At 40.2% G+C, this 27,424-nt stretch overlaps 1 protein-coding gene across 1 annotated transcript in view; it reads right to left on the reverse strand.

Annotated features, from left to right (window-relative positions):
* LOC139753524 (glutamate receptor ionotropic, delta-1-like) overlaps positions 1-22,543 on the reverse strand; it is a 69,076-nt gene extending 46,533 nt beyond the window's left edge. The window contains exons 1-3 of the mRNA XM_071670171.1: positions 22,359-22,543; positions 15,606-15,848; positions 14,972-15,099 (exon numbers count right to left, since the gene is read on the reverse strand). Coding sequence (XP_071526272.1) covers positions 14,972-15,099; positions 15,606-15,848; positions 22,359-22,543 — 556 coding nt within the window. The remainder of the gene's footprint in view (positions 1-14,971; positions 15,100-15,605; positions 15,849-22,358) is intronic.
* Positions 22,544-27,424: the final 4,881 nt, after the last annotated feature.

Here is a 27,424-nt window from a genome sequence, read left to right on the forward strand (position 1 = left end):
CATTTCTAGAACATCTACCCTCCTCCGCACAAATCTATCCATAGCCCAAGCCTCGCAACCATATAACTTTGTTGGAACCACTATTCCTTTAAATATAGCCATTTTTGCTTTCGGAGATAATGTTCTCGACTTCCACACATTCTTCAATGCTCCCAGAACTTTCGCCCCCTCCCCCACCTTATAATTCACTTCCGCTTCCATGGTTCCATTTGCTGCCAAATCCACTCCAAGATATCTAAAATACTTCACTTCCTCCAGTTTTTCTCCATTCAAACTTACTTCCCAATTTACTTGACCCTCAACCCTACTGTACCTATTACCCTTGCTCTTATTCACTTTTATTCTCAGCTTTCTTCTGTCACACACTTTACCAGACTCAGTCACCAGCTTCTGTAGTTTCTCACATGAATCAACCACCAGCGCTGCATCATCAGCGAACGAAAATTAACTAACTTCCCAAGCTCTCTCATCCACAACAGACTTCATACTTGCCCCTCTTTCCAAAACTCTTGCATTCACCTCCCTAACAACCCCATCCATAAACAAATTAAACAACCATGGAGACATCACACACCCCTGCCGCAAACCTGCATTCACCGAAAACCAATCACTTTGCTATCTTCCTACACGTACACATGCCTTTCATCCTCGATAAAAACTTTTCACTACTTCCAACAACTTGCCTTCAACACCATATACTCTTAACACCTTCCACAGAACAATCTATCAACTTTATCATATGTCTTCTTTAGATTCATAAATGCTACATACAAATCCATTTGCTTTTCTAATTATTTTTCACATACATTCTTCAAAGCAAACACCTAATCTACACTTCCTCTACCACTTCTGAAACCACACTGCCCTTCCCCAGTCTGATGCTCTGTACATGCCTTCACCTTCTCAATCAATACCCTCCCATATAATTTCCAAGGAATGCTCAACAAATTTATACCTCTGTAACTTGAGCACTCACTTTTATTCCCTTTACCTTTGTACAATGGCACTAAGCATGCATTCCGCCAATCCCCAGGCACCTCAACATGAGTCACACATACATTAAATGTCCTTACCAACGAGTCAATAATACAGTCACCGCTTTTTAATAAACTCCACTGCAATAATATCCAAATCGACTGCTTTGCCCGCTTTCATCATCCGCAAAACCTTTAGTACCTCTTTTCTGTTTAACAAATCATTTTCTCTAACACTCTCACTTTGCACACCACCTCGACTAAAACACCCTATATCTGACACTCTATCATCAAACACACAACAAACCTTCAAAATACTCACTCCATCTCCTTCTCACATCACCACTACTTGTTATCACCTCCCCATTATTCTTACACACTTTTTTTACCTCCTTCCAAAACATCTTTTTATTCTCCCTAAAATTTAATGATACTCTCTCACCACAACTCTCATTTGCCCTATTTTTCTCTTCTTGCACCTTTCTCTTGACCTCCTGCCTCTTTCTTTTATGCATCTCCCACTCATTTGCATCATTTCCCTGCCAAATCGTCCAAATGCCTCTCTCTTCTCTTTCACGATTAATCTTGCTTCTTCATCCCACCACTCACTACCCTGACCACTCACTAATCTGACCACCTCCCAGGCTTCTCATGCCACAAGCATCTTTTGCGCAAGCCAACACTGCTTCTCTAAATACATCCCATTTCTCCCCCACTCCCCTTACGTCCTTTTTTCTCACCTTTTTCTATTCTGTACTCAGTCTTTCCTGGTACTTCCTTACACAAGTCTCCTTTCCAAGATCACTTACTCTCCCCACTCTTTTCAAACCAAAATTCTCTCCTCTTTTTTGAAAACCTCTACAAATTCTCACCTTTGCCTCCACAAGATAATGATGAGACATTCCTGTAGTTGCAACTCGCAGCACATTGACATCGAAAAGACTCTGTTTCGAGCGCCTATCAATTAACACGTAATCCAATAACGCTCTTTGGCCATCTCTCCTACTTACATACTTAAATACTTTTGATTCAATTCGGCTTACATGTTTCCATCCCCTGCCAAATCCACTCCCAGATATCTAAAATACTTCATTTCCTCAATTTTTTCTCCATTCAAACTTACCTCCCAATTGACTTTGACCCTCAACCCTACCAGCTTCTGCAGTTTCCAGCTTCTGCAGTTTCTCACATGAATCAGCAAACAGCGCTGTATCATTAGCGAACAACAACTGAGTAACTTCCCACGCTCTCTCATCCCCAACAGACTTCATACTTGCCCCTCTTTCCAAAACTCTTGCATTCACCTACCTAACAACCCCATCCATGAACAAATTAAACAACCATGGAGACATCACACACCCCTGCCGCAAACCTACATTCACTGAGAACCAATCACTTTCCTCTCTTCCTACACGTACACATGCCTTACATCCTGAATAAAAACTTTTCACTGCTTCTAACAACTTGCCTCCCACACCACATATTCTTAATACCTTCCACAGAGCATCTCTATCAACTCTAGCATATGCCTTCTCCAGAACCATAAATGCTACATGAAAATCCATTTGCTTTTCTAAGTATTTCTCACATACATTCTTCAAAGCAAACACCTGATCCAAACATCCTCCACCACTTCTGAAAAAACAATGCTCTTCCCTAATCTGATGCTCTGTACATGCCTTCACCCTCTAAATCAATACCCTCCCATATAATTTCCCAGGAATTCTCAACAAACTTATATCTCTGTAATTTGAGCACTCAATTTTGTCCCCTTTTCCTTTGTACAATGGCACTATGCACTCATTTAGCCAATCCTCAGGCACCTGAACATGAGTCATACATTTTTTATTAGATACCTTACCAACCAGTCAACAACACAGTCACCCCCTTTTTTAATAGATTCCACTGCAATAACATCCAAAACCGTTGCCTTGCCGGCTTTCATCTTCCGCAAAGGTTTTACTACCTCTTCTCTGTTTACCAAACTATTTTCCCCAAACCCTCTCACTTTGCACACCACCTCGACCAAAGCACCCTATATCTGCCACTTTATCATCAAACGCATTCAACAAACCTTGAAAATACTCACTCCATCTCCTCACATCACCACTACTTGTTATCACCTCTCCATCAGCCCCTTTAACTGAAGTTCCCATTTGTTCCCTCGTCTTACGCACTATATTTACCTCCTTGCAAAACATCCTTTTATTCTCCATAAAATTTATTGATACTCTTAACCTCAACTCTCATATGCCCTATTTTCACCTTTTGCTCCTTTCTCTTGACCTCCTGCCTCTTTCTTTCATACATCTCGCAGTCATTTGTATCATTTGCTTGCAAAAATCGTGCAAATGCCTCTATCTTCTCTTTCACTCATAATCTTTCCTCATCATCCCACCACTCACTACTCTTTCTAATTTGCCCTCTTCCCACGCTTCTCATGTCAAAAGCATCTTATGCGCCAACCAACACTGCTTTCCTAAATACATTCCATTCCTCCCCCACTCCCCTTACGCCCTTTGATCTCACCTTTTTCCATTCTGTACTCAGTCTCTCCTGGTTCTTCCTCACACAAGTCTTCTTCACAAGCTCTCTTACTCGCACCACTCTTTTTCACACCGAAATTCTCTTTTCTTTTCTTAAAACCTCTACAAATCTTCATCTTTGCCTCCACAAGATAATGATCACACATCCCTCTAGTTCCACCTCTCAGCAAATTAACATCCAAAAGTCTCTCTTTCGCGCGCCTATCAATTAGCGCATAATCCGATAACGGTCTCTGGCCATCTCTCCTACTTACATACGTATACGTACGTATATCTCTCTTTTTAAGGCAATTATTCCCAATCACCAGTCCTTTTTCAGCACATAAATCTACAAGCTCTTCACCATTTCCATTTACAATACTGAGCACCGAAAATACACCAATTATTCCCTCAACTGCCACATTACTCACCTTTGCAATCAAATCACTCGTCACTATAACCCGGTCTCGTGCATCAAAACTACTAACACACTCACTCAGCTGCTCCCAAAACACTTGCCTCTCATGATCTTTCTTTTCATGCCTAGGTGCATATGCACCAATAATCTCCTATCTCTCTCCATCAACATTCAGTTTTACCCATATCAATCTAGAGTTTACTTTCCTACTCCCACCACTCCTGTTTCGGGAGTAGTGCTACTCCTTCCCTTGCTCTTGTCCTCTCACTAACCCCTGACATTACTCAAAAACATTCCCAAACCACTCCTCCCCTTTACCCTTGAGCTTCGTGTCACTCAGACCAAAAAAATACAGGTTCCTCTCTTCAAACATTCCACATATCTCTCCTTTTTTCTCATCTTGGTTATATCCACACACATTTACACACCCCAATCTGAGCCTTCGAGAAGTGTGAGCGCTCCCCTTGTGAATCCTTCTTCTGTTTCCCCTTTTAGAAAGTTAAAATACAAGAAGGGGAGGGTTTCCAGCCCCCCGCTCCCCTCCCCTTTAGTCGCCTTCTACGACACGTGAGGAATACGTGGGAAGTATTCTTTTTCCCCTATCACCAGGGATATATATATATATATATATATATATATATATATATATATATATATATATATATATATATATATATATATATATATATATATATATATATATATATATATATATGTATATATATATATATATATATATATATATATATATATATATATATATATATATATATATATATATATATATATATATATATATATATATATATATATATATATATATATATATATATATATATGCTTGTGGCATGAGAAGAGTGGGAGGTGGGTTGATTAGAAAGGGTAGTGAGTGGTGGGATGAAGAAGTAAGATTATTAGTGAAAGAGAAGAGAGAGGCATTTGGACGATTTTTGCAGGGAAAAATGCAATTGAGTGGGAGATGTATAAAAGAAAGAGACAGGAGGTCAAGAGAAAGGTGCAAGAGGTGAAAAAGAGGGCAAATGAGAGTTGGGGTGAGAGAATATCATTAAATTTTAGGGAGAATAAAAAGATGTTCTGGAAGGAGGTAAATAAAGTGCGTAAGACAAGGGAGCAAATGGGAACTTCAGTGAAGGGCGCAAATGGGGAGGTGATAACAAGTAGTGGTGATGTGAGAAGGAGATGGAGTGAGTATTTTGAAGGTTTGTTGAATGTGTTTGATGATAGAGTGGCAGATATAGGGTGTTTTGGTTGAGGTGGTGTGCAAAGCGAGAGGGTTAGGGAAAATGATTTGGTAAACAGGGAAGAGGTAGTAAAAGCTTTGTGGAAGATGAAAGCCGGCAAGGCAGCAGGTTTGGATGGTATTGCAGTGGAATTTATTAAAAAAGGGGGTGACTGTATTATTGACTGGTTGGTAAGGTTATTTAATGTATGTATGACTCATGGTGAGGTGCCTGAGGATTGGCGGAATGCGTGCATAGTGCCATTGTACAAAGGCAAAGGGGATAAGAGTGAGTGCTCAAATTACAGAGGTATAAGTTTGTTGAGTATTCCTGGTAAATTATATAGGAGGGTATTGATTGAGAGGGTGAAGGCATGTACAGAGCATCAGATTGGGGAAGAGCAGTGTGGTTTCAGAAGTGGCAGAGGATGTGTGGATCAGGTGTTTGCTTTGAAGAATGTATGTGAGAAATACTTAGAAAAGCAAATGGATTTGTAGGTAGCATTCATGGATCTGGAGAAGGCATATGATAGAGTTGATAGAGATGCTCTGTGGAAGGTATTAAGAATATATGTTGTAGGAGGCAAGTTGTTAGAAGCAGTAAAAAGTTTTTATCGAGGATGTAAGGCATGTGTACGTGTAGGAAGAGAGGAAAGTGATTGGTTCCCAGTGAATGTAGGTTTGCGGCAGGGGTGTGTGATGTCTCCATGGTTGTTTAATTTGTTTATGGATGGGGTTGTTAGAGAGGTGAATGCAAGAGTTTTGGAAAGAGGGGCAAGTATGAAGTCTGTTGGGGATGAGAGAGCTTGGGAAGTGAGTCAGTTGTTGTTCGTTGACGATACAGCGCTGGTGGCTGATTCATGTGAGAAACTGCAGAAGTTGGTGACTGAGTTTGGTAAAGTGTGTGAAAGAAGAAAGTTAAGAGTAAATGTGAATAAGAGCAAGGTTATTAGGTACAGTAGGGCTGAGGGTCAAGTCAACTGTAAGGTAAGTTTGAATGTAGAAAAAATGGAGGAAGTAAAGTGTTTTAGTTATCTGGGAGTGGATCTGGCAGCGGATGGAACCATGGAAGTGGAAGTGGATCATAGGGTGGGGGAGGGGGCGAAAATTCTGGGAGCCTTGAAGAATGTGTGGAAGTCGAGAACATTATCTCGGAAAGCAAAAATGGGTACGTTTGAAGGAAGAGTAGTTCCAACAATGTTGTATGGTTGCGAGGCGTGGTCTATAGATAGAGTTGTGCGCAGGAGGATGGATGTGCTGGAAATGAGATGTCTGAGGACAATGTGTGGTGTGAGGTGGTTTGATCGAGTAAGTAACATAAGGGTAAGAGAGATGTGTGGAAATAAAAAGAGTGTGGTTGAGAGAGCAGAAGAGGGTGTTTTGAAATGGTTTGGGCACATGGAGAGAATGAGTGAGGAAAGATTGACCAAGAGCATATATGTGTCGGAGGTGGAGGGAACGAGGAGAAGTGGGAGACCAAATTGGAGGTGGAAAGATGGAGTGAAAAAGATTTTGTATGATCGGGGCCTGAACATGCAGGAGGGTGAAAGGAGGGCAAGGAATAGAGTGAATTGGATCGATGTGGTATACCGGGGTTGACGTGCTGTCAGTGGATTGAATCAGGGCATGTGAACCGTCTGGAATAAACCATGGAAAGCTGTGTAGGTATGTATATTTGCGTGTGTGGACGTATGTATATACATGTGTATGGGGGTGGGCTGGGCCATTTCTTTCGTCTGTTTCCTTGCGCTACTTCGCAAACGCGGGAGACAGCGACAAAGCAAAAAAAAAAAATATATATATGTATATATATATATATATATATATATATATATATATATATATATATATATATATATATGTACATATATATATTAACTTTCTAAATCAGGAAACAGAAAGAGTCACGCGAGCAGTGCTCATCCTCATCAAAGGCTCATATTGGGTTTCTAGATATGTGTGCATGTAACCTAGATGAGAAAAAAGGAGAAATAGGTAATATGTTTGAGAAAACGAGCCTGGACGTTCTGGCTCTGAGTGAAACGAAGCTCATTGGTAAAAGGGAAGAGTGGTTGGGGAATGTCTTGGGATTAAAGTGAGGGGTTAGTGAGAAGACAAGAGCAAGAGAATGAGGAGCACGACTGCTGGAACAGGAGTGGTAGGAGTATGTAATAGATTGATATTGGTAAAACTGAAAGTTGAAGGATTGAGATGGGTGATTTTTGGTGCATATGTACCAGGGCATGAGAAGATAGATCATGAGAGGTAAGTGTTTTGGGAGCAGCTGAGTGAGCGTATTAGTAGTTTTGATGCACGAGACCGGGTTATAGTGATCGGTGATTTGAATGCAAAGGTGAGTAATGTGGCAGTTGAGGGAATAATTGGAATATATGGGATATTCAGTACGGTAAATGGAAATGAAGAACTTGTAGATTTATTTCCTGATAAAGGACTGGTGATTGGGAATAACTGGCTTAAAGAGAGAGATGTACGTAGATATATATATGTAAGTAGGAGAGATGGTCAGAGAGTGTCATTGGATTTCGTGTTAATTGATAGGCGTGAGAAACAGAGACTTTTGGATGTTAATTTGCTGAGAGGTGCAACTAAAGGGATGCTTGATCATTGTCTTGTGGAGGCAAAGGAGAAGATTTGTAGAGGTTTTCAGAAAAGAAGAGAGAATGTTGGGGTGAAAGGAGGGGTAAGAGTAAGAGAGGTTGTGGAGGAGATTTGTGTGAGGAAGTACCAGGAGGGACTGAGTACAGAATGGAAAAATGTAAGAACAAAAGAGGGAGTGTCGGAGGAATGGGATGTATTTAGGAAATCAGTGATGGCTTGCGCAAAATATGCTTGTGGCATGAGAACCGTGGCAAGTGGGCAGATTAGAAAGGGTAGTGAGTGGTATGATGAATAGGTAAGATTATTAGTGAGAGAGAAGAGAGAGGCATTTGGACGATTTTTGCAGGGAAATAATGGAAATGACTGGGAGATGTATAAAAGAAAGAGTCAGGAGGTCAAGAGGAAAATGCAAGTGATGAAAAACAGGTCAAATGAGAGTTGGGGTGAAAGAGTATCATTAAATTTTAGGGAGAATAAAGAGATGTTTTGGAAGGAGGTAAAAAAAGTGCGTAAGACTAGGGAACAAATGGGAACTTCAGTGAAGGGGCCGAATGGGGAAGTGAAAACTAGTGGTGCTGATGTGAGAAGGAGATGGAGTGAGTATTTTGAAGGTTTGTTGAATGTGTTTCATGATAGAGTGGCTTATATAGGGTCTTTTGGTCGAGGTGGTGTGCAAAGTGAAAGGGTTAGGGAGAATGATTTGGTAAACAGAGAATAGGAAGAAAAATCTTTGTGAAAGACGAAAGTCGGCAAGGCAGCGGGTTTGTATGGTATTGCAGAGGAATTTATTAAAAAAGGGGGTGACTGTATTGTTGACTCGTTGGTAAGGTTATTTAATGTATGTATAACTCATGGTGAGGTGCCTGCGGATTGGAGGAATGCTTGTATAACGCCATTGTACAAAGGCAAAGGGGATAAAAGCGAGTCATCAAATTATATTGGAGGATATTGACTGAGAGGGTGAAGGCATGTATAGAGCATCAGAGTGGGGAAGAGCAGTCTGGTTTCAGAAGTGGTAGTGGATATGGGGATCAGGTATTTGCTTTGAAGAATATATGTGAGAAATACTTAGAAAAACAAATGGATTTGAATGTAACATTTATGGATCTGGGAAAGGCATATGATAGAGTTGATAGAGATTCTCTGTGGAAGGTATTAAGAATATATGGTATGGGGGCATGTTGTTAGAAGCAGTGAAAAGTTTTTATCGAGGATGTGAGGCATGTGTACATGTAGGAAGAGAGGAAAGTGATGGGTTCTCAGTGAATGTCGGTTTGCGGTAGGGATGTGTGATGTCTCCATGGTTTTTTATTTGTTTATGAATGGGGTTGTTAGGGAAGTGAATGCAAGGGTTTTGGAAAGAGGGGCAAGTATGCAGTCTGTTGTGGATGAGAGAGCTTGGAAAGTGAGTGAATTGTTCCGTGATGATACAATGCCGGTGGCTGATTCATGTGAGAAACTGCAGAAGCTGGTGACTGAGCTTGGAAAAGTGAGTGAAAGAAGAAAGCTGAGAGTAAAAGTGAATAAGAGCAAGGTTATTAGGTACAGTAGGGTTGAGGGACAAGTCGATTGGGAGGCATGTTTGAATGGAGAAAAAGTGGAGGAAATGAAGTGTTTTAGATATCTGGGAGTGGATTTGGCAGCGGGTGGAACCATGGAAGCGGAAGTGCATCATATGGTGGGAGAGGGGGCGAAAGTTTTAGGATCGTTGAAAAATGTGTGGAAGTCGAGAACATAAACTCAGAAAGCCAAAATTGGTATTTTTGAAGGAATATTGGTTCCAACAATGTTATATAGTTGCGAGACGTGGGCTATAGATAGAGTTGGGAGGAGGAGGGTAGATGTGCTGGAAATGAGATTTTTAAGGGCAATATATGGTGTGAGGGTGTTTGATCAAGTGAGTAATAATAAGGTAAGAGAGATGTGTGGTAAAAAAAGAGTGTGGTTTAGAAAGCAGAAGAGGTTGTTTTGAAATTGTTTGTCACATGGAGAGAATGAGTGAGGAAAGATTGACCATGAAAATATATGTGCCAGAGGTGGAGGGAACGAGAAGTTGAAGACCAAATTGGAGGTGGAAAGATGGAGGGAAAAAGATTTTGAGATATCGGGGCCTGAACATGCAGGAGGGTGAAAGGCGTGCAAGTAAAAGAGTGAATTGGAACGATGTTGTATTCCAGGTCGACGTGCTCTCAAAGGATTGAATCAGGGTGTGTGAAGCGTCCAGTTTAAACCATGGAAAGTTCTGTGGGGCCTGGATGCGGAAAGGGAGCTGTGGCTTCAGTGCATTATACATGACAGCTAGAGACTGAGTGTGAACGAATGTGGCCTTAGTTGTTTTTTCCTAGCGCTGCCTCGCACATATGAGGGGGAGGGGGCTGTTATTTCATGTGTGGCGGGCTTTCGGTGGGAGTGAATAAAGGCAGACAGTATGAATTATGTACACGTGTATATATGCATATGCCTGTGTGCGTATATATACATGTGTAAATTGAGATGCATAGGCATGCATATTTGCGTGTGTGGACGTGCAGGTATATTCATCTGTATGTTGGTGAGTTGGGCCATATATATATATATATATATATATATATATATATATATATATATATATATATATATATATATATATATATATATATATATATATATATATATATATATATATATATATATATATATATAAAAAAGTATAAAAATATATATATATATATATATATATATATATATATATATATATATATATATATATATATATATATATATATATATATTCTTTTTTTTCTGCTTTGTCGCTCTCTCCCTCGTTTGCGAGGTAGCGCAAGGAAACAGACGAAAGAAATGGCCCAACCCACCCCCATACACATGTATATACATACGTCCACACACGCAAATATACACACCTACACAGCTTTCCATGGTTTACCCCAGACGCTTCACATGCTCTGATTCAATCCATTGACAGCACGTCAACCCCGGTATACCACATCGATCCAATTCACCCTATTCCTTGACCGCCTTTCACCCTCCTGCATGTATAGGCCCCGATCACACAAAATCTTTTTCACTCCATCTTTCCACCTCCAATTTGGTCTCCCACTTCTCCTCGTTCCCTCCACCTCCGACACATATATCCTCTTGGTCAATCTTTCCTCACTCATTCTCTCCATGTGCCCAAACCATTTCAAAACACCCTCTTCTGCTCTCTCAACCACGCTCTTTTTATTTCCACACATCTCTCTTACCCTTACGTTACTTACTCGATCAAACCACCTCACACCACATATTGTTCTCAAACATCTCATTTCCAGCATATCCATCCTCCTGTCCGCAACTCTATCCATAGCCCACGCCTCGCAACCATACAACATTGTTGGAACCACTATTCCTTCAAACATACCCATTTTTGCTTTCCGAGATAATGTTATCGACTTCAAGGCTCCCAGGATTTTCGCCCCCTCCCCCACCCTATGATCCACTTCCGCTTCCATGGTTCCATCCGCTGCCAGATACACTACCAGATATCTAAAACACTTTACTTCCTCCAGTTTTTCTCCATTCAAACTTACCTCCCAATTGACTTGACCCTCAACCCTACTCTACCTAATAACCTTGCTCTTATTCACATTTACTCTTAACTTTCTTCTTTCACACACTTTATCAAACTCAGTCCCCAGCTTCTGCAGTTTCTCACATGAATCAGCCACCAGCGCTGTATCATCAGCGAACAACAACTGACTCACTTCCCAAGCTCTCTCATCCCCAACAGACTTCATACTTGTCCCTCTTTCCAAAACTCTTGCATTCACCTCCTTAACTACCCCATCCATAAACAAATTAAACAACCATGGAGACATCACACACCCCTGCCGCAAACCTACATTCACTGAGAACCAATCACTTTCCTCTCTTCCTACACGTACACATTTCTTACATCCTCGATAAAAACTTTTCACTGCTTCTAACAACTTGCCTCCCACACCATATATTCTTGATACCTTCCACAGAGCATCTCTATCAACTCTATCATATGCCTTATCCAGATCCATAAATGCTACATACAAATCCATTTGCTTTTCTAAGTATTTCTCACATACATTCTTCAAAGCAAACACCTGACCCACACATCCTCTACCACTTCTGAAACCACACTGCTCTTCCCCAATCTGATGCTCTGTACATGCCTTCACCCTCTCAATCAATACCCTCCCATATAATTTACTAGGAATACTCAACAAACTTATACCTCTGTAATTTGAGCACTCACTCTTATCCCCTTTTCCTTTGTACAATGGCACTATGCACGCATTCCGCCAATCCTCAGGCACCTCACCATGAGTCATACATACATTAAATAACCTTACCAACCAGTCAATAATACATATATATATATATATATATATATATATATATATATATATATATATATATATATATATATATATATATATATATATATATATATATATATATAAAACATGCAAAGCTCCATCAGCAAGGATCGAACCTGGGACCCCTTGTGCAAGAGGCAGGCATGCTAACCGCTAGGCTAAGGGACTGTATAATAGGAAACAACTATTCGAAATACTAAGTACTCGAATACCCTTCGTCTCACTATGGTGAGCAACGGGGTCTATCGGTTGTTTCCGAACAGAACACATAGCCAGCTGAAAGCGTTTTACCGAACCTGACAGTACAACGCGGAGTTATATGAATACGAATAAAGTGTATATGAACGCGCACCTTCATAGAACATACAAAGCTCCATCAGCCAGGATCGAACCTCGGACCCCTTGTGCAAGAGGCAGGCATGCTAACCGCTAGGCTAAGGGACTGTATAATAGGAAACAACTATTCGAAATACTACAGTTGTACAGTCAGGTTCGGTAAAACGCTTTCAGCTGGCTATGTGTTCTGTTTGGAAACAACCGATAGACCCCGTTGCTCACCATACTGAGACGAAGGGTATTCGAGTACTTAGTATTTCGAATAGTTGTTTCCTATTATACAGTCCCTTAGCCTAGCGGTTAGCATGCCTGCCTCTTGCACAATGGGTCCCAGGTTCGATCCTGGCTGATGGAGCTTTGTATGTTCTATGAAGGTGCGCGTTCATATACACTTTATTCGTATATATATATATATATATATATATATATATATATATATATATATATATATATATATATATATATATATATATACATATATATATATATATATATATATATATATATATATATATATATATATATCTGGGAGTGGATCTGGCAGCGGATGGAACCATGGAAGCGGAAGTGAATCATAGGGTGGGGGAGGGGGCGAAAATCCTGGGAGCCTTGAAGAATGTCTGGAAGTCGAGAACATTATCTCGGAAAGCAAGAATGGGTATGTTTGAAGGAATAGTGGTTCCAACAATGTTGTATGGTTGCGAGGCGTGGGCTATGGATAGAGTTGTGCGCAGGAGGATGGATGTGCTGGAAATGAGATGTTTGAGGACAGTGTGTGGTGTGAGGTGGTTTGATCGAGTAAGTAACGTAAGGTTAAGAGAGATGTGTGGAAATAAAAAGAGCGTGGTTGAGAGAGCAGAAGAGGGTGTTTTGAAATGGTTTGGGCACATGGAGAGAATGAGTGAGGAAAGATTGACCAAGAGGATATATGTGTCGGAGGTGGAGGGAACGAGGAGAAGTGGGAGACCAAATTGGAGGTGGAAAGATGGAGTGAAAAAGATTTTGTGTGATCGGGGCCTGAACATGCAGGAGGGTGAAAGGAGTGCAAGGAATAGAGTGAATTGGATCGATGTGGTATACCGGGGTTGACGTGCTGTCAGTGGATTGAATCAGAGCATGTGAAGCGTCTGGGGTAAACCATGGAAAGCTGTGTAGGTATGTATATTTGCGTGTGTGGACGTGTATGTATATACACTTGTATGGGGGTGGGTTGGGCCATTTCTTTCGTCTGTTTCCTTGCGCTACCTCGCAAACGCGGGAGACAGCGACAAAGCAAAAAAAAAAAAATATTCCTATGAGTCCACGGGGAAAAATGAGACACGATAAGTTCCCAAGTGCACTTTTGTGTAATGATCACATCATCTGGTGAGACACAAGAGAGAGAATAAGTCAGTTGATATATATCGAAGAGTCGATGCTAGAAAGCCATTTGGTAAACATGCGCCTGTCCAAGATATACAACAAGCGTTCATAAACTTGTAATTTTACAAATTTTATCAACAATAAAGTTATCTAATTTGTATAGACCATCACTAATATTAAAATTATCATTTTTTGTGTATTTCATAATAGAAGATTCAATGATATTTCTGGTGGTAATAGAATTAGAGTTAAAAACTTAGATAGCATTACTCCTGTCAATACAGTGATAATAGTTTTTAATGTGATTAAACAAGGCATTTGATTTTTGTCCCGTTCTTATACTATATTTATGTTGCTTAAGTCTAACAGAAAGATCCTTACCAGTCTGACCAACATAAAATTTATCACATTCTCCACATGGTACTTTATAGATGCATTAAGAGAATTTTCTGGTGTATTCCTGATTAAGATATTCTTTAATGTATTATTATTCCTAACTGCAGCATTTTCATTAAAGGATTTAATCATACGTTGGTAGGTTTTCTGTATATGCTAAACTAATACTTATTTCCTTGCCTATGGATCATTTGTCCATTATTACTCATTTCAATATGACAGAGTTGAATTATCATCCTTTCACTCTATGTTGCTTAGGGCATTACGTATTTGCAGTCCAGAGTTTATTAATGATGTGTTTGAGGAGATATATTCTATTTCATCTAAGTTAAAGTGACCTAGATCTTTCATTGATAAATCCCTTAAGTTAACAAAGAAATCATTTTATAGAGTTGAATCCAAACCTCCCATTAAAACAAAGAATCTTTTAGTTCTCCCTTTTAATAATAATGAAAAGAAATAATCTCTCTGTTAGGTATAGTTTGGGAACAGGGAAAGGTGTATGTAATTTCTCTTTGAGATGGACCACAAATATTAGAATATACAATACGTTGTTGAAAATAATGCAAATAACATATTGTTGAAGAAATGAAAACTGTAATGGAAATATTCTTAAGGCTATGAAGTTTGCTGCTGGAAGTGGTGCACACTACACTAAGATATGTTAATAGAGATTGTAGAATACTTGACTTTATTACGAAGGGATGACGTACCTGTAATGGTGACCCCACAGATTGCTGCGTGAGCCTCATATCTGGCCACCTGCCCCACAAGGCCTGTTATAGTTTCATCTGGCTGCGGACCACCCCAGTTGCCGTCAGGAGAAAGTACAATGTGGTACCTGCCAAGACACACAACTGTCACACGTCACACTGTACACATGCCTCCCTACAGCACCTTACTCTCTCATGTCAGAATTATTTCAGCTATGAGATTCCTATGACACAGGTTGGCAAATGAGACATACGTTTTGCATATGAAGTATATTTGCATAAATGTGTTTTAGAAGAAAGTTTGAGCGAGTGTGTTGGATACACGTAACTGATACACTTCGAAAAAAGAATGATGACCTTAGTCCACTAAGGCATAAGGTGAGTTACCTTAAGACAAATGACACAAATTGCATCATCAGTTTGATATATGTGTAATTGGGATTGAGGAGTGTAATATCTTCCATAATCTCCCTTTGACACAATCCATCCTTATCGATAACATGATTTGACAACAGTACACTGACATATGTCAAAACTACATCTATACATAGTATCATGTTACGATTCCACAAGACCCCTTCCTCTCCTCGCTAAACATCAAGATTTCTTCAACATACGAGCTAATTGTACTAACGTGAAGTTAAGTATTTCACTGAGGCTGTTGATAACACTGAAGTCAATCCCTGATATTGGAGAGATGGTGCCATTCTGGAGTGTTATGGTTTTTAAATATGGCCAGAAATTGACAGTGGTGACCACCAGATGGCGCCCATTGAAGTCAGAGTAAAGTTGATGGGGGTCTGGGACGAGTTTACCCTTCACCTGGTGGGTCTTGATACATACGTCACCCACAGACCATGACCACACTTGGTGGAACCTGCGGAAACAATGTGTTGTCATATATTTCATTAATCTAGATGAGATCTTATCACATGAACGAGATTCTGCTTTAGCTTAGAATATCAACTGTTAATGATTACAAGGTCTCCTTCGAACTATTACCCCCCGATCTCCCTTGCTATCACAGATAATATCCTTAATGATCATGCCATAGATTACCTCATTTCATGGCATCGTAACCAATAGATGAATCACGACAATGCAGAAGGTTCTGTAGGAGAACTTTGCTTGATAATAGTGAATAACATACTACTAGGTAGCGATGTTATGGATGGTGGGTAATCTATGATTTTATTCAGTGAAAAGAACGAAATACTATATACGAAATACGAAGGAGACAATACACTAACTGTACGGTTAAAAGAACCTTTAATGGTTATTTTCGTATAGGTTTATTCAGTTTCATTTATCCATAAATGTGCACATAATTTGCAGTCTATTGCAATATTTGGATGCCTTATAACTATTTGAATGAATGTAAATGAAGATTTTTCCGACGAAATGATGATACTATTTTCTGTTATTAGGGTGGCGTGTTTTTATCTCTTTATCCTTACTTAGCTCAGTTCAGTCGAAAGCAGTCTGACTTATAAACTCACCCAAGATAACGTCCAACTTGATCCATTTGCCTTACGCCGAAACGTCGGTTCACTTTTCCTCTTCTGTTCTTGTTACAATGGTTTTTGCTACCTTGAGCTGGCTACATGTGTGCCCTACCTTTACCTAAGCCAAATGGTATATTCTGACAGACCAGCAGCTGTAAATGAAAATCAAGGAATATATATGCAATGAGACTGATCACAAACACTCGAGGAATATATTGAAGATTACTCTATTGGTGGCTATGAAGTGACTATGACATCCTTAATGACCCTGGTAGTTAATAGGCTTAGCTCCCAAATAACCAACCAACCTAACTATTGAAAACAAGAAAAATCTTGGAGCCAAGAACAGGACTGCTAGTTCATATTCCCTGACCTCTTACTCCCGACATCAACCGATGTGTTTACAATAAGCAAGAATGTCAACCAATATATTTGTCCTCCTTAATCAAACACGTGTCGAGCGATGTTATCACCTTAACTATCAGAGACTCGATATTTTCACCCCACTAATATTTAGTATAATATGAGTTAACCTTGTTCAAACTTGAATGTGTGACACTGTGATCACATGATGAATTCACCTGATTAGCTTTTAATTGTCACCTTCAGTGTCCATTAATCTTGTCAGCTGGTTCCATTATCGAGCGTCGCTTATACAGAACATTACTGTCAACTTAACGTCACAAAGTGCTTGGTGTTGCTGACCACTGAATCACATCCTTCTGTTCATCCTTCCTTTAGTCAGCAAATAATTGGATTACGACTCTGTTTGAGGGATGACATTATAACTATGACTAGCCTACCCAACACCCAGCATGTAACCTCGAACTTTCCCAGCCGATGCTTATGTGTGTGGACTTGGCCCACCAGGACTACCGCAGGGTGACACACTGTCTCATCAACTGTAGTCTGTTGTTCATGTCTGTTTTACGGTCAAATCATTCATTTCATAGCACAATAACCTGAGTATACCATATCATTCCAATTCGCTCTATCCTATGCATGCTTTTCAACCTCAGCGTCACGTAAGATGTTCATCTTATTTACCCACTGATAGAGTCTTATATATCTTTCACATAAGCTAAGCATCTTTATTCACCTAATTTAGTCACCTGATGTGGTTTTCATCATAACCTATGTACATCATCCAATCTAACCACCAATTTTCCTTCTTGTCCTACAATGGCCTCTCATATTGAGTATATTCTGACCTGATTCTTCGAACGTCAAACGCTTACTGTCTTCATCCGAACTATTCATGTCTAAGAGATGATCTGAATCTTATAATCCACTCTCATGTATTGTGTGCACGTGATGCGATTATCATCGTAATCTGATAGTTATGTTCATACGACCAAGTCGTTTGTGTCACGTCATTCACTCACCTGATTAGATCATCAGTATCATCAGTATGACCACCATTGTTATCTCATTCGTGCAACTTGCCTGGTGTTTTCATGTGAGCTGACCACCTGTGTCAACTGATGAGTTTACTTCATCTGATGACGAGTGTTACTGTAAGTGTTCTTGGAAATGACCATCACACCCACTGCCTCCTGTGATCATCCTATCTGACAAGTAACCTTATGTATCTGATCTCAGTATCAGGTGATGCGCGTCCTTTGAATACTGACCACAATCACACTTGACTTTGTCATTCGTTGATTTCGCCTGATATTACTGCCATACACAAACTAATTTCTAGACATAGTGAGTGGCACTGTCTGATGCAATTTTGTGATAGCAATAATGGGTGGCAGGCAACCACTGACCTGGATCACGTAGGGTATAGTGGCAGCGGAGCAGTGTGAGATAGCACTGCGGCGTTTGTTGCGTACTTCCTCTCTGGCCCAGATCACTTTTTTTTTCCCCTTGCATCATCTACATTCAAGGTGATGGTTTTTACCCTCAATCCCAGAATCACTTTTTCTTATAAAGAACACTTGAGAACCTATAACTCATATCTTTATATTCTGCTGATTTTCCTTACCTTCCAAATTCTTAAGAATCTATGACAGTACATCCACCTAGTAATTCTTAGATGTCCCACCAGTCGAGAAGGGTTGAACAGATCCCAGGGATCACTTGAGCGCCATCATGGGACTGGGATAAAACCCACGACCATAGCCATAGCTCCTAAACATACTCGAGCTAAATTCCAACTTTCCCTCCGGTGAACACCACCTGATTACCTCGTCCCATTCGATGTTTTTCTTCTCTCTGAAACTCAGGTGTGTAAGGCTGCTTCTCCTTTGCATCTATAATCTCTATCGTCGTTTGCGCTTCAAGGACGGAGTTTATGCCTGCTTACTGTAAGACAATAATACTTATTCCTCGCCAAGTGGATCTTGAGTCTCCTAACTTTGATGCCATCTGCCTCACAAACCTCTACTCTGTTACCTTGCGGCGTTTACGTTTCGTAACGAGTGCTTAGAGTATTCAGCTACCACACAAATGATACGAGGTTCGAATCCCTGTCTTTGAGGGGCGCTATGTGTTCTACGAAAGTGCGCGTTCATATGTACAGTTGCTCACAGTCCTGCGTGGTACAGTTAGTGTTGTCAGTCTTAACATTGTGGTAGGTGTGAACCTCGGAGGGATCGACTCGTAGATCCGAATCATTTACAAGGGAGAGGCAGGCGACAGGGGCACCGGAGGGGGGGGGGATAATGGTGGAGGTAAGGGAGGGCCAGAGAGGTTAGGGGGTTAGCAGAGACAGTGGTGAAATTACACAACGTAGCACACATGTCACGATTCCTTCACTCATGGAAGCGATTACGATTACTTAAGACTGTGAGTACGATTCCGATTCCACCCACAAAGAGTTGGAATCGAGTGCGATTACGCTTCCGAAGGTTTGTAATTGATTACGATTACAAATTACATTATCAGAGGAAAACAGGACCAAACAGAAGTTTCGTTGACTGAAATGTGACTATGAATATCAGGCATAATAAGAAGTAAAAGTTATGATCTTCAAAATAAGGCCAAAACCGCAAGATTATAGCTAGATTCAATGTAACTTGACGTAAGTAACTCTATATTTTCAAACCTACAATATCTGATTGGCCAGCTACAGGACCCAACTGAACGTAATCGAGTCTCATCCTCAGCTCTCCCGTCCTCTGTTAAGTGTATCACTTGGATTATACACTTTTCTTGAGTACTTTTATATATAATCTTTATAGTTAAGTCACATTTACAATCTTAGTGTAGACCTATTATTCCAATTTCTTATTTTCCCCCAAATTTACTATTTTCTGTGAAGAACATAAGCTTGCGCTACACAGCTGGCACGTAATCATAATGTAATTATGATTACGATAACTTTTACAGTATAATCGATTACTATTGCTTTGGATTTTAAGACAATGGAATCGAGTACGATTATGATTCCCCCTCCCAAAACATGGAATCGAATCCAATTATTACGATTCCTGATTACGATTACATCATGTCTGCATCGTAGAGCTAAACGAAGGTGTGAGTAATAAATACGAGAGCAAAAGAAATAATGAATTCTAACAAGTATTAACGATTATATGTCATATGCTGTTCTCTCTCTCTCTCTCTCTCTCTCTCTCTCTCTCTCTCTCTCTCTCTCTCTCTCTCTCTCTCTCTCTCTCTCTCTCTCTCTTGCCATGTTCGTGCATGTTTTTTTTCTACATTTGGAAACTAAAAAAATGCAACGTATTCGAAGGGTGATAATGATAGTGGGTTGATCATTTTACGACAAGATGACTTTGATTAATGAGAGACTTGTTTACAGTCTACATAATCCTGGTAACTGTAATCCTTTTCACCTTTCACATACATAATGACGAGCTAATACATACCTCTTTGCGCAGTGACTACCATCACTGCAACACCTCATAAACTCGGCACTCCAGTAGTTATTCTATCACTGTTACATCCTCTGCATATGTCCAACAACGTTTGTAGTGGCTCATACACCTAACGAGCTTCCCATACAGTTGATTACACGATCATCATTATGGCTCAGTAGATTAAAGGATGTGTTTAACCACCCAGGTCTCTCTCTCATTGTATCGGTGTGCTCGTTTGCGTTTTAACACTGAACCACTGAAGTGTTCCTTGTGAATAAATAGCAGTCATGAAACCCGTTGATGATCCCTATGAAAGGCAGGTTTCAAAGGAACTACGGGAAATACTCTGAAATCTACATTTTCTTAAATATCAGAGCTTGAAGAAAAGTAAATTCCATTTGCCATTAGAACCTCACCTTTCCCTGTATGATAGCTAACGCTTAACTACATGTAACAAATAACATCCCTACCTTTGTGTTTATTGATATTTCAATTGGCCTGAATATCCAACAAAATAAGATATGAATCGTTTTCGTTAGGTCGTCAATCACTCGGTGATATTGTGTTAGAGAGATCATGATCGGTTCATACTTATCCTTGTTGGTATTAGTTGATAAGATTAGATATTACGATCACTGACTCACCTGCAAGTGAGGTTTACCGTAACATTTCAAATGTACTTCACCTTAATTATAACAATGTAACTTTGTTATAGGAATCTCCCCTACGTACACCTGGGAGACTATGTGGAAAGCTTGGTCAGTTGCTCTAGAGCCATTTAACCTATCATTCTGTATTTAGCCTACAAGAGGCAGGTGCATCATCTAACAGCAGTATGAACATATTAAAGCCATAATTATGGTATATTGTTGCTTCATATATCAGGGTCAAGTAGAGTTCCCATATTCAGGTTTTATGGTAGGTAATAAGGATTATTCTTGATATAGCTAAGGTGAATTCGAATCAGAGTTAGCAACATGCAATTAGTTTGTCTAACTACCATCAAACAAGTTAAAAAAAACTAAGTTTTCTGATGAGAGAAGGCCAGAGTGGTCGATTCAATATTCTTCCGTTCATAGTCCTATATTTTCTCCATATCACTGGCAAACAATGAAAGCTGGACAAAAACCATTTTTCTAGTGACTGTAGTGTTGATTGAGGATTGACATATTCAAGCTCAAATATTTGTAGCTCAAACTAGAACAGTGCAGCACTCTGAGCAGTTGAGGGAAATGAGGTATATAGAGAACATACGATCTACTGCTCTATGTCTCAAGACAATATAGGCCATAAGGGAACGGAAGACTGCTGTGGGAGTATTGGTGCGCTGGTGGTGGTGGTGTTTGGGGTTGGGGTGAGGGAGGGGCTTGAATATGAGAGGCGCCACACAACTACCAGCATTAGTCCCACTTGGAATAAAGTTTAAAAAGACATAGTTTAAAAATCGTTGTCGGCTTAATAAAGAACCCTCCACTGATAACCAGTTGGTGGATGGAGTGGAAACATTAGTTTTGAATAATTCAGATACTGTATTTAACAAAGTCTTTCCTTACACAATAGTATCTTTAGTGCTGTAATGCCATCAGCAGAATAAAACATTACAGCAATTTATTTTTGCGTCATGAAATGTTGATTAGCAAGAAAAAGATATTGATGCAGGAAGAGAGTAGGCAAAGAGCAGCAATGCCAGAATAAAACTCCTGCAGGAGTGTGGTAACAGCAACCGTCACATAAGTTTTCTTTACATCTCCGTTGTTTTGTAGTACTGGCATCGACCCCTGCCATCCCCTGGCAGTCCACTCTAACCCAGTCACTCAGTGAGGCATCAGAGATAATTTGTTTTACTTCTACGTAATGATTAAGACAAACGATCATATTACGCTGATAACATGTGACAGATTCGTTACTTAATTCATGTATTCAGAGTGTTTATCATACTTTTCACGGAAACATCTGTAACGTTTAGAAAATTTCAATAGAGGCAAGTTAGTAGGATACTCAGACAACTTAGTATGTTCTTCCCCATCTACTTTCTTAGTAGCGAGTTCAACCAACCTCCTTGTCAAGCACAGCACTTTGCTGTGTGGCACAGAGGAGACATGGTTGCGGACGAGGTGAGGCTGGTTCCTGAACAGTTCCCATTGATTACTAATGTTGGCCAAAAGTTCGTCTGGTGTCCGCTCCCTCTCCGGCTTCCAGTAGTATACGATAATTGCCCAGATATTTTCAATGGGGCTCATATCGCACCCCTTGCTTGACCACTCGAGCTACTACAGGTCCTCTCTGCCAGCAAGCCATTACTGAACTGCCCGGGCCGTGTGGATAGGGCAGCGGTCGTGGAGAAAGAGAATGGGGCCGGCGGGAAATGGGAAGTTCCACCCCTGGAGTGAGGGAAGGAAAAATATTTCAAAATATTAATACATTTTGCGGCAGTAAACCTGCCCTCAATCCTGGCCGGGTCTGCAATACCATGCAGGAGAGCCACCCCCAAACGTTCACTGTCACGTGCCCACTCCTGGCCTCCTCGTAGATGTTCCTACGTTCGTATCTGAACAGAAATACTGATGGTGTAACAGTTGTGCATCTTGTTTCCAAGCTGCGTTTCAGGGTTTTGTTAATTGGATACTGTTAGCTAACTTTGAATAAGACTTTCCATATAAGAAAAATTTTCCTTTTCAATTAACCTGACAAACTGATATACTATAAAGGAGTTTGAACATATACTTCCCTAAATTTTTATACATACTGTTGGTTCACACCTGCGGTATGACATGAACGAAAATAAAAGATCAAATGAATGAAAAGCCGTCATCGTGATCCATCATTAGATCATATTTAGTCTTAATATTCAAACATATCAGACTCGTCCTAACGATTTTAAGGAAAGTAAAACAAACATACGTTTTAATATGAAGTTTGTATAGGTTCATGCATATGAATCATATAAATCATATTTATGCTTATTGTTGAATCTCCAAAAGTGCATTTTGCCAAGGTCATTGCTGATATATATATATATATATATATATATATATATATATATATATATATATATATATATATATATATATATATATATATATATATATATATATATATATATATATATATATATATATATATATATATATGTATGTATATATATATATATATATATATATATATATATTTCCCTGGGGATAGGGGAGAAAGAATACTTCCCACGTATTCCCTGCGTTTCGTAGAAGGCGACTAAAAGGGGAGGGAGCGGGGGGCTGGAAATCCTCCCCTCTCGTTTTTTATTTTTTTAAATTCTTTAATTTTTTTTAATTTTCCAAAAGAAGGAACAGAGAAGGGGGCCAGGTGAGGATACTCCCTCAAAGGCCCAGTCCTCTGTTTTTAACGCTACCTCGCTAACGCGGGAAATGGCGAATAGTTTGAAAGAAAGATATATATGTGGGTGTGTGTGTGTGTGTGTGTGTGTGTGTGTGTGTGTGTGTGTGTGTATCCCAGGACCCGTTGTGTCTTCAAAGCTGCGCTACCGTCAGTAGCAGGAAAAGGGATTATTTCATTCCTTTTGATACATTCTTAGACGCAGTGTGCACTCCTACGTCGCAGCCCTCCCGAAGGTGCGTCTCCGCCCGCAGCGTAACCACAAGCAGGCGGAGTCCGGCAACACCTCTCTCTCTCCGGGCGCGGGTTGGCTGTGGGTGGGGGTGCACCCCCTTCCCCCTCCCACCCGCTTTGAATCAGATGAAAAGCCAAATATGCGACTTTGCGAAATAAGTGACCTTCCATAAGACGTCGTGTGTGTGTGTATATATATATATATATATATATATATATATATATATATATATATATATATATATATATATATATATATATATATATATATATATATATATATATATATATATATATGCGCAGGAGGATGGATGTGCTGGAAATGAGATGTTTGAGGACAATGTGTGGTGTGAGGTGGTTTGATCGAGTAAGTATCGTAAGGGTAAGAGAGATGTGTGGAAATAAAAAGAGCGCGGTTGAGAGAGCAGAAGAGGGTGTTTTGAAATGGTTTGCTCACATGGAGAGAATGAGTGAGGAAAGATTGACCAAGAGGATATATGTGTCGGAGGTGGAGGGAACGAGGAGAAGAGGGAGACCAAATTGGAGGTGGAAAGATGGAGTGAAAAAGATTTTGTGTGATCGGGGCCTGAACATGCAGGAGGGTGAAAGGAGGGCAAGGAATAGAGTGAATTGGAGCGATGTGGTATACCGGGGTTGACGTGCTGTCAGTGGATTGAATCAGGGCATGTGAAGCGTCTGGGGTAAACCATGGACAAAGCAAAAAAAAAAAAAAAAAAAAGAATATATATATATATATATACATACATATATATATATATATATATATATATATATATATATATATATATATATATATATATATATATATATATATATATATATATATATATATATATATATATATATATATATATATATATATATATATATATATATATATATATATATATCTTCACCTTAGCCTCCACAAGATAAAAATCAGACATCCCTCCAGTTGCACCTCTCAGCACATTGACATCCAAAAGTCTCTCTTTCGCACGCCTGTCAATTAACACGTAATCCAATAACGCTCTCTGGCCATCTCTCCTACTTACATAAGTATACTTATGTATATCTCGCTTTTTAAACCAGGTATTCCCAATCATCAGTGCTTTTTCAGCACATAAATCTACAAGCTCTTCACCATTTCCATTTACAACACTGAACACCCCATGCATACCAATTATTCCCTCAACTGCCACATTACTCACCTTTGCATTCAAATCACCCATCACTATAACCCGGTCTCGTGCAGGCTAAGGTGAAGATTAGTATGGGTTTTCAGAAAAGAAGAGTGAATGTTGGGGTGAAGAAGGTGGTGAGAGTAAGTGAGCTTGGGAAGGAGACCTGTGTGAGGAAGTATCAGGAGAGACTGTGTACAGAATGGAAAAAGGTGAGAACAATGGAAGTAAGGGGAGTGGGGGAGGAATGGGATGTATTTAGGGAATCAGTGATGGATTGCGCAAAAGATGCTTGTGGCATGAGAAGAGTGGGAGGTGGGCTGCTTAGAAAGGGTAGTGAGTGGTGGGATGAAGAAGTAAGAGTATTAGTGAAAGAGAAGAGAGAGGCATTTGGACGATTTTTGCAGGGAAAAAATGCAATTGAGTGGGAGAAGTATAAAAGAAAGAGACAGGAGGTCAAGAGAAAGGTGCGAGAGGTGAAAAAAAGGGCAAATGAGAGTTGGGGTGAGAGACTATCAGTAAATTTTAGGGAGAATAAAAAGATGTTCTGGAGGGAGGTAAATAGGGTGCGTAAGACAAGGGAGCAAATGGGAACTTCAGTGAAGGGCGTAAATGGGGAGGTGATAACAAGTAGTGGTGATGTGAGAAGGAGATGGAATGAGTATTTTGAAGGTTTGTTGAATGTGTCTGATGACAGAGTAGCAGATATAGGGTGTTTGGGTCGAGGTGGTGTGCAAAGTGAGAGGGTTAGGGAAAATGATTTGGTAAACAGAGAAGAGGTAGTAAAAGCTTTGCGGAAGATGAAAGCCGGCAAGGCAGCAGGCTTGGATGGTATTGCAGTGGAATTTATTAAAAAAGGGGGTGACTGTGTTGTTGACTGGTTGGTAAGGTTATTTAATGTGTGTATGACTCATGGTGAGGTGCCTGAGGATTGGCGGAATGCGTGCATAGTGCCATTGTACAAAGGCAAAGGGGATAAGAGTGAGTGCTCAAATTACAGAGGTATAAGTTTGTTGAGTATTCCTGGTAAATTATATGGGAGGGTATTGATTGAGAGGGTGAAGGCATGTACAGAGCATCAGATTGGGGAAGAGCAGTGTGGTTTCAGAAGTGGTAGAGGATGTGTGGATCAGGTGTTTGCTTTGAAGAATGTATATGAGAAATACTTAGAGAAGCAAATGGATTTGTATGTAGCATTTATGGATCTGGAGAAGGCATATGATAGAGTTGATAGAGATGCTCTGTGGAAGGTATTAAGAATATATGGTGTGGGAGGCAAGTTGTTAGAAGCAGTGAAAGGTTTTTATCGAGGATGTAAGGCATGTGTACGCGTAGGAAGAGAGGAATGTGATTGGTTCTCAGTGAATGTAGGTTTGCGGCAGGGGTGTGTGATGTCTCCATGGTTGTTTAATTTGTTTATGGATGGGGTTGTTAGGGAGGTAAATGCAAGAGTCTTGGAAAGAGGGGCAAGTATGAAGTCTGTTGGGGATGAGAGAGCTTGGGAAGTGAGTCAGTTGTTGTTCGCTGATGATACAGCGCTGGTGGCGGATTCATGTGAGAAACTGCAGAAGCTGGTGACGGAGTTTGGTAAAGTGTGTGGAAGAAGAAAGTTAAGAGTAAATGTGAGTAAGAGCAAGGTTAATAGGTACAGTAGGGTTGAGGGTCAAGTCAATTGGGAGGTGAGTTTGAATGGAGAAAAACTGGAGGAAGTGAAGTGTTTTAGATATCTGGGAGTGGATCTGTCAGCGGATGGAACCATGGAAGCGGAAGTGGATCATAGGGTGGGGGAGGGGGCGAAAATTTTGGGAGCCTTGAAAAATGTGTGGAAGTCGAGAACATTATCCCGGAAAGCAAAAATGGGTATGTTTGAAGGAATAGTGGTTCCAACAATGTTGTATGGTTGCGAGGCGTGGGCTATTGATAGAGTTGTTCGCAGGAGGATGGATGTGCTGGAAATGAGATGTTTGAGGACAATGTGTGGTGTGAGGTGGTTTGATCGAGTAAGTAACGTAAGGGTAAGAGAGATGTGTGGAAATAAAAAGAGCGTGGTTGAGAGAGCAGAAGAGGGTGTTTTGAAATGGTTTGGGCACATGGAGAGAATGAGTGAGGAAAGATTGACCAAGAGGATATATGTGTCGGAGGTGGAGGGAACGAGGAGAAGAGGGAGACCAAATTGGAGGTGGAAAGATGGAGTGAAAAGGATTTTGTGTGATCGGGGCCTGAACATGCAGGAGGGTGAAAGGAGGGCAAGGAATAGAGTGAATTGGAGCGATGTGGTATACAGGGGTTGACGTGCTGTCAGTGGATTGAATCAAGGCTTGTGAAGCGTCCGGG

This window comes from Panulirus ornatus, chromosome 14, assembly GCF_036320965.1.
Source record: "Panulirus ornatus isolate Po-2019 chromosome 14, ASM3632096v1, whole genome shotgun sequence".
Lineage (NCBI taxonomy): Eukaryota > Metazoa > Arthropoda > Malacostraca > Decapoda > Palinuridae > Panulirus > Panulirus ornatus.